General features: G+C 49.1%; 1 protein-coding gene across 1 annotated transcript; it reads right to left on the bottom strand.

Annotated features, from left to right (window-relative positions):
• Window positions 1–336: 336 nt before the first annotated feature.
• On the bottom strand, window positions 337–3,722 carry LOC144121851 (glutathione S-transferase 4-like). The gene is made up of 5 exons (XM_077655267.1): window positions 3,490–3,722; window positions 2,201–2,259; window positions 1,444–1,585; window positions 905–1,075; window positions 337–557 (listed from the first exon to the last, which is right to left on the bottom strand). Exons 1-5 carry the CDS (start codon window positions 3,628–3,630, stop codon window positions 420–422), a joined length of 651 nt encoding a protein of 216 aa, XP_077511393.1. The 5' UTR covers window positions 3,631–3,722; the 3' UTR covers window positions 337–419.
• Window positions 3,723–9,005: the final 5,283 nt, after the last annotated feature.

Below are 9,005 nucleotides of genomic sequence, written 5' to 3'. Positions count from 1 at the left end.
CTGCAGTGAGCAATGTGCTAAAGGGTACACGGTATTCATAAATACGAGATCACAATGCTGCAATGATAGAAAGTTTTTTTACGCATTGTTTAAGATGCGAACAACATTAACCAATCCTGTTTATTTCGTGTACCTGGCCTTCTGTGAGGGAAGGATGAAAATAAAGAGTGAGCGCTAGGCAGTGTACCACGCTATATCTATGCGATTACTGCATCATGTAGAAGCTCAAGTCCGCGCCTCCATACCTCAGTGATCCCAGCTACAGGACGAGTGGCACTCAGCGCTGAGGACATGTGCAACGGCGTTGGGGCTAATTGACAGACGAGGGAAGTGGTATATGAAGAAAAAGAACAGTAATTTATTGCACAGTTTTGGTTTTCAGTATAGCATTGTTTGAGCTAAGACATTCGTTGCGAACTTCACTTCAGCTCTGTCCAGCGCTGCTGAAGGTAGGTGATGGCTGGCCTGTAGATCTCCTCGAAGTAGGAGAGCTCGGGCTTGACGCGCTCGTAGTAGCTTGCAAGCTTGGGGAACTTTGCAGTGTCAACGGAGTTGTTCTGAAAAAGGAGAATTGGCATAAAATGAACAGTTTGGTGTGCTATTGCATGAATGGATACGAGGTGCGGCGCAGGAAGGCAAATTGGCGAAAGGATTCTACTGGTAAAGGGTTATAGGTTAAGAAAGCAGTGTTGCGGACCTCCACGGGAATTAGACGCGGGAAAGAGCTCGGCGAGACAAAGACCTCCACGTGACGTTGGAAGCCGGGCATGGTCAAAAATTGCGGACGAGGGCTGGCCGGATACGTAACATCCAACATCGCAAAGCAGTGATAGCTGTCATGTCTTATCAGTAAGAGCCAAATTTGTTTTAGCGAACAAAGTGGCGAATGGTACAAAAGCCTCACCTCAAGAGCGATGGCCAGGTTGGAGATCAGACAGAGGTCAGCGAGGGTGAGGTCGTCACCGAGGGCGAACTTTCCGTCACCAACGAGGTGCTCGAAGCCCCGGAGGACATTGTGCTCGAAGGCCGTCACCTCCTCTTCAGTTGGCTTTGTGTTCTCCCAGAAGCGAGGGCGCTGCAAGCGGGAAGAAAAGAAACCAGTGAACGGGAAGGAAGACCGTCGATACAGCAGTGGAGGAGGCATGAAACGCTAATGCGGACGTCTGCGGCAGCGTTACGGGACGAGTGCACAACGGGAGAGGTCGCAAGACAAGTGTCGAAATGCGTCACTGCCGCTAGTGTCGAAGACGAGTGGAGTAGTGATGGGCGCTTCAAAATCGACCCGGCGACACAGTCAGGAGAGTAAAGGCAATGCAAGCGGTAAAGCAAGGCGCCACGGAAAACTAAATAATGGTAGGAATACCGACAGAAGTGACGTTGGACGGAGGCTACAAAAGACTGTATAAAGAGTACAGAGCCCACGGGCAGAGCATAGGTACTCACGAAGAAGAGCAGCTGCTGAGGCTGGATCGTGCTGGCCACAGCGGCGAGGACCTGGTCGATGCGAGCGCGCTCATTGTAGCAAGCCGGGTATAGGTCAGACTCCGGTGCGTACTTGCGCAGGAGGTAGTAGGCGATGGCGTTGCTGGAGAAGAATAAACGACGTGGTCAAAGACTGGAGTGGTGTAGGTGGCGCAAGCGCCTGCTTGGATGCAATGCGGCGCAAGGGAGAGGCGCCAGTACAGCAACAACCGAGGTGGCAAGGCAGTACGAGCTCTCGAGTTGCGGAGAGGTGCTGCACATTGAGGAAGTAGATCTGGAAGGCCGGAATATCCTTAGAGCAGTGGCTGCCCGCGGCATTATAAAGGCTCCCGAGTGCAGTTTGCTTCGGACGGCAAACGCCAGAAGGATTGGTTTCGTTTATTGGGGTCAAACGTCCCAAAGCGACTCAGGGTGTCAGTGACGAAGTAGTGAAGGCCTCGGAAAATGTCGACCACCTGGGGTTGTTTAACGTGCACTGACCTCGCAGATTACATGGGCCTGTAGATTTTGGCCCGTATTGAAAATCGACCGCTGCGGTCGGGATTGAATTCGCGGCGGTAGAGATATTTCAGCTCGGTACGACAGTAGCGCAAGGGAGCACTAAAACAGATGGTGGGGTGCAATGATGGAGTTGAATCGGATTCAGGGTGGCAAAGTTGAGTAGCGGCACGTTCAGTGTCGAGCAAGGGAGTGAAGCCGAAACAGAACGTAGACATACCTCTCGTAAACCACGAAGCCGTCATCGTCCAGGGTGGGCACCTTGTGGAAGGGGTTGAGCTGTAGAACAGAAATGAAATTCAAGGGGTCAACGCGGAAGAAAAAAAATTTCGCAAAACGCACGCCCAACAAGCGCAAGGGTTCTGGCACTGATTGGCGGCATTGACAACCGGTAGAGACTTAATGCAAGCGCCCTGTTTCCACGCAAATTGTGGAAAGCTGCTTTTATTTGCCAACCTTCAAAGAAGCCTTTGGCAAAAATGCCATTGAAAAATAAAGCGCTCCCTGATCACATGCAGGAAATATAGGTAGGCGATGTCACACATTAGGGGCCTGCTGCGGCAAAAGAGGAAAAGGCGACCATTAAACAAGGGCCGATCGTGCCGAAGGGACGCCGGTGTCGAAATACGCGGAAAAAGGAAGCGGTGGAAGGTGCAGAAGGGCATGGGATGGGTTGCGGTGCACTGCTCGCTGTGAAGATGTAAGGGCGAAGACGAGAAAACCAACGGAGTGAAGGGCGGTCGATGTGAAAGAAAAAGTGGCCTATTGAGGGGGCGTAACTCCAATTAAACGGAGGGGCTAGAGTAAAGAGAAAACGAAGTGGTGCCAACTGTCGCAATGCGGAAGTAAGCAGGAAGGCTCGTGAAGGAGTTTAGGTTAAAATGAAATACACAGTTTGGAAACAAGCCGGGAGCAGAAAATGCGTACTGAAAGAGGTTGGACGCTGAGCGGCACCAACAAAAAGAAATTGGCACAGAAAACAGCGCCGCGGCAGCATCCTTTTCTGAAGCGAACGTGTTGTGCAGAGGGGCAAAACAAGAGAGTAAGAGATGCTGACAGAAGGGCTAGTACCGACCAGGTGTCAGAACAGAGGCGAGACATGAAAGTAGAAGGACCGTTGGTATGGCTGTCAGAAATTATCAAAATGCAGTTCGAGCACAAAAATGAACAACCGCAATGTAGCGAGGCAAATTAAGCGCGAAAGAAAACTTTTTGGGAAACCGGGAATTATACGGACAGTATATTAAAACTCCACACGAAGGACGATTTCAGAGAGCTGAGCAGTGTGGGACAGCTGGAGCGCCACAACACGATCACCGCCGCAAATGCGAGTCAAATGCAGCACCGCAGTGCGGAAACATGTTGCGCACCAAGAAGCGCCCGCGCCCATGGCTGGTACTACTTAAGCGCATCTGGAATGTAAAACTGGAGAAGTATCTAGCGTTTGGCTTACCACAAAAGAATGAAAGAATCAACAGAACAGAAAAAAAGAACGCCACGTCCACGCACCTTCAGGTAATCTTCAGCGAGGTGCTCCTTCTTGGCAAAGTCCAGGTTCTTGAGGGTCAGCTCCACGCCCAAGTGCTTGGCGAGCGAGCGCACAAAGCCGCATGGCGGGCTTCCGGGCAGGTTGTACAGGGTGACGGGCATGGCGGCGGCAGTTGTGGAGCGACGGTGCTTCTTCGACCACGAACCGAGGACGGACGAGCGCGACTGGGCAGCGATTCCTCCGGCGAGCGCCCTTTTTGATGGGCAGGCCGGAGGGAGAGGGCACTGCGCTCTCACCCGCCAGCATCGTTGCCCAGGACCCCTGGCGTCTACAGATAGCAGCCGGCCGGCCCGGCCCATTAAAGAAACGAGCACTGCATAGCTCACAACAATAAAGAGGAGGGGAAGAGGAAGGTGAGTGAAAAACTGCTTGCAACGTGAAACACGAGCCGCCCCTAACCGCATCATTCATTGTTCGAGTGTAGCTGAGCCTGCTGCATGACTGCACTGGTTAGATAAAGTCACTTGCTAGAGCGGCATGCAAGTGCATGTTATCTAGCACCCGCCGAATTCCCATTTAGGCAGCCAAATTTAAGAACTGAAGCAGTACCGATTAAGTGCTTCAGCCCCCTATAAATGGGAAAGACCTACACAGTACTGTCGAAAATCCGCTCGGTTTGGAACGGTAAAACACTGCAAAACGAGATTTTTTTCTAATTTTGCCCAAAATAAGAACTTATTGTGCTTCGGGGCCGCGAGCGCAGCTGAGCAGATAAGGCAGCGTAATGAAGGAATTCAAAATATTTGCGATCACCGGTGGGCGTTCTCGAAGCGTTGCTTCCTTGGCACCTGAGTCGAGCAAAGGCGTATGTGGAGCGAACAAAATTTCAGAGACGTGTAGTTTTTCTGCTCAGCCAATTCGATATAACAACGAATCTTCGCGATCTAGTCACGTGAATGTTTTATGTACAGCGATATTAAAGAATCAGAGGCTAAAAACTGGCGGAAATTTTTCAATCTTCCACTCGATTTCATTAGTCTTCCTGCCTCGCTGGTGCCAACTCAACGGGGTGACCCGCCCATCTTGGGGCTCGAAGCCATTGCTATACTGTAGCGCCTTGATACGTGACCCTAATAAGTGCATTTTCTTTCCTCCTGCAAAGGCGACAAGCATATGCGACAACTGCGAGGGAGCTGGAGGTGCCACCCCCCCCCCCCCCCCCCCCCGAGACTGAGCAATGTGATCAGGGGGCAGCATATTCCAGTGACGTTGTGCACATCTTAAAGATCGTTTTCGTGTCTCCGTCGCGTTAATACGTATCTCATGTCAACAATGGGACAAGCTCGATTAAATCACAAGCACATGTCCATGGGCACAAAGAGCTCAGCCGCAAAATAAATCTCAGTGACATCATGGACAAGTTTATTAAGAGGTCTACTGAGCAAAGGAACACATCATGGATTGTGCTGTAGCCTTTGTATGATGTGAAGGACAGTGAAGCTCATCATAATAAAATAAGCCTGCTTTTTTCATGCTGCCACTGTCCATGAGCTCAAATCAGTCCCTCCCATAATATGGGCCCTCAATTTCCTGTGTTGCCGCTTTGTCAGTGCAACTTGTGCTTTCTGACTCCTGCTTGTGTCCTCGTTTATAATTTGGAAGGGTGCATGAAGAGTTTGTATTCCTTTTTTAAATTTTAAGTAGTTAACTTAGCCTCAGAATTTTTGTACGGTCGATTGTTTCTTAGACACGAAGAGTTTAAAATATGTTTCTTTTGAAACCGTTATGTTGTCGTGCAAAGTTCTGCTCTTGCAAAGTGCTTTTTATGTATCCGGAATAAAGCGTTGTTTTAAGAAGGCGGGGCCTTTAGTATATAGCCTCTCCGCCTGTCTACATCTTGTACTAACGTCATCTGAAGATGCAGTGTCACACGTAATACATGCCCGGCATGAGTGATGACGATATCTTGCATTTCACGTTCGATTTTTCGCATGCGCCGTAGTCAAAACGCTCCAAGACCATTAGCGACTATAACAAAGCTCATTTTGTAGCCCTTGATAACTGGGCTCCTTTTTAGGTTCTTCTTAGCAGATTATCTCGAGCGCTCAGTAGAAACAAAGTGGCGCATGTACCGAAACAAAGTTTCTTAACAGATCCATTGTCTTATCTCTCTTCGGCATGCGTACTCTAATAATCATATTGCAAGGTATAACAGATATTTAAAACGATTTTTTAACCAAAAGAAAACACTTTATCGAACTGCTAAATATTCATTAAAACCTGCCTTTTGGACAGCATGCAAGACCGCTTGAGCATATTAACGAGCACTGAAGTCTACTAAATCCACCTTCTTTAAAGTAACCCTCCTGAACATTCTGAAGAATAATCCAAAACGCTTCTAGAACATAGCAAAAAATGGAAACACCAATGAAGTGTCGTTATTGCACCTACCAGCAAACCTGCTCCCGACCATCTCTGTGGTACTATACCGAATGATACGTTCATTAAGACGTTTCCTTCTTCATCCAATGTTATCCAACATCCCGATCTCAAACTCTGTGATCATTCCGCGATGAATCTTACCATGTTCAACTTGCAAGGCATCATACCGATTATCGATTTGAATCTAAAATCTTCTAGCGGATTGGACGGTATAAATGGCAAAATCATACGTAATGCTAAAGAGTATAGTTCTTTCTTCATGAAATTCATACTCTCACAATCTTATCATCATGGTGCACTGCTGAAGAAAACTGCGGTGGTAATACCAGTACATAACGTCGGAGAAAAACAAACCATCAGAGCATTGACCCATATCATTGAGACCAGTAGCATGCAAGTTAATGGTACATATATTTGCACATCTTGCTAATTTTCTGGAGGATAACAATTTCTTCTCTCTAACAAAGCATGACTTTCTAAAGTTTTTCTCTTGTGACATTCAACTATTTTCCTTCACTTACGACTTGCACTTCTATTTGGACTCCGCTTTTTGATCTGACTGTATGTTTCTCGACTTTGCTAAATCATTCGATAAAGTTAGTAACTCATTACTATTACATAAACTAAGTGTGCGGAACTTTGACCCTGCAGTTCTTAACTGGATCCGTGGATTTCCTTCTTCTCGTCTTGATTTCGTCAGCATTAATGATGTTGATTCCTGTACTGTACCACTTGGCTCTGGGGTTCCTCAAGGACCAGTACTTGGCCTCCTTACCTTTTTTTATCTTCTATATGGTGTGAATTACCGTTCCCCTCTGCAATGTACTCTGCATTCTGAGAGTGAAATAAATAAATAAATATCTCTTGCCAAGCAGCTTGCCCAGAGGAGGGGAGGGCGAATGAAAAGGAGAAAGGGTGCTAACTCCTCGCCCCCCCCCCCCCCCCCCCCCGTCAGATTGAAAACTCGGCGCCTATGGTGAGAAGTTAGGCTTTCGCCAAAGGGCATGGCTTCGAATCGAGCGCGATTCATTGAATTGGTGAAACAAGTAACAATATAGTTATGTGGTTCTATGCATTGTTTGCGCCAGACGGGGGCAAAATAAGTTTGGTTAAATGATTCACTTAACAATAAACCAAATGAACACTCTCAGTAGTATCGCTTCTTTATACTGTAGACTATCTCAGTAGCTTGATGCAATAAGCTTTGCAAACAAAACTGGGTCCCTAAGGATAATAAAACTTCAACTGAGTTATCCTTTAGATAACTCAAGTGGGGCTTAATACCAGGGTAATGAAGGTTAATCTTAACATTTTTTCCTAAACAACAGCCCTAATTAAAGGGTACGGGACAATATGAATATGCCCAATAAAGGTATTGTGAACAGTTTTCGTGAACTTCATCCACATCTGTGATTACCCATCATCACCCTTCGCTTCACGTGAACTTCATCCTCATTTGTGATTCATCATCACCAACGCAAGTTCGTGGGTTCGTTCTTCGACGCCATTATTGGCAGTGCCAGTAAAGCTCGGTCTTAAATGCTGCCGCAGCAGCCGCAGGGTCCCTTCATTAAGGTCTCCATCCATCCGCAGCACAAATTTCCGCTAAATAAAAGTGGATCTCTCCCTCTTTGGTTTGGCCGGAAAGCCTTCCTTCCTTGGGACGGCTAGATTTTTCCGTCGGCTACACTTCTCCTCATGCCCGCAAGCACGCGACTCTCAGCAGCTGACTGCAGGCGATCTGAAGATAACGCGTCTACCATTGGCGTAAGATCTGCAGGCACCACAAGACATTCGCTATGAACCACAAAGAAGACTAAGCGTTCGCAGTCGCGTAAGCTGTGCTCGGCTTAGCCAAGCTACTTTGCTGAAACGCCTCCACAAGCACAGGCGCTCAACCGCCAAGCAAATCATTAAGAGCTTAGACCCGCACGATCTCCGCTCGGAGCCGCAATGAATGCGAGGCGGTCAGAGGCTCGTTAGGAGCGCTCATACCCTTGTGATGACCCCCATAATGCGCAGGTCCACACGGGATCGAGAGGCAAAGAGACACCGTTTGGCTCAGTTTAAACAAACAGATATATTCAATAATTACACATGATTAAGATTATACATCAGAGGCTGGGGCGTCCGAGCTTACGTGCCGACGACTTCATGGGGACGATGGAGGGGCTCCGGAGTTGATCTCGAACGGTTGCTGGCAGAAGCTGCACGCCGTCGGGCTTCGGCGCTGAAGGCCCCCTTGGCGAACGATGTCGTCCTGAGCGTCCCTCTTCCGTACTGCTTGTCGATTTTTATATCCTCTTCTCCACACTCCCTAGGGTGAGGACGCCCACGCCGGAGGGGAAGGAGGGGGGCTAGGGCTTTCACTTGGGCGCACAAACATACCACCGCACTTATGGTCTCGCCCCCCTCACGTGTTGAGTCCGAGGGAAAGAAGGTTGTCTTCGAGGTAGCGCATAGCGTAGGCTGTGGTAAGGCGCGCTCTGGCCCGCTGACAGTTCCCGCGGGTCACCGGCCTCCGCTCTCCATCCATCAACTGACACTCGCTCCTCAAGGTAAGGCGCGCTCTGGCCCGCTGACAGTTCCCGCGGGTCACCGGCCGGGAAAGTGGTCCCTTGTCCTGGGATGTGCTCGGGAGGCCTCCCCTGGAACCGCCACGGCAATTGGGGAGGATAAAGCCCGTTTCCCCGCGGCGGCGGCGGCGGGTCCGGTTGGGTCCGGTTGGGCTTAAACCCCTTCGTTCTGGTCGTCACTCTCAACGAGCATGGCTGGGTAACTGATGGTGCCGCTGTCATCTGGGTCTCCGTCTACGCCGCGCCGTCGAACGCGGAACCTCGTAGCACACACAAGGAGCGTCACACCCTGTTGCAACTGTGCGGTTCGTCACGGGTCTACGAACCTCATCGCTGATGAGTTGGCTGTAACAGCGTTTCGCTGTAAACAAAGGGGGTAGCTTGAAATGTCGATAACTATTTCCCGTACTTTGTGCCATACGAAGATGAAATTCAATCTTCGGTTTTCATATCTGGAATGATATCGCTTGCCGAAATGCAACAGGCTATTATTGATATGGCTCCTTGTCGTTACCATT

This window comes from Amblyomma americanum, chromosome 2 (genome assembly GCF_052857255.1).
Source record: "Amblyomma americanum isolate KBUSLIRL-KWMA chromosome 2, ASM5285725v1, whole genome shotgun sequence".
Classification (NCBI taxonomy): Eukaryota; Metazoa; Arthropoda; class Arachnida; order Ixodida; family Ixodidae; genus Amblyomma; species Amblyomma americanum.
The sequence above is the reverse complement of the archived record's forward strand: the minus strand, read 5'-3'. Positions and strand labels throughout refer to the sequence as shown.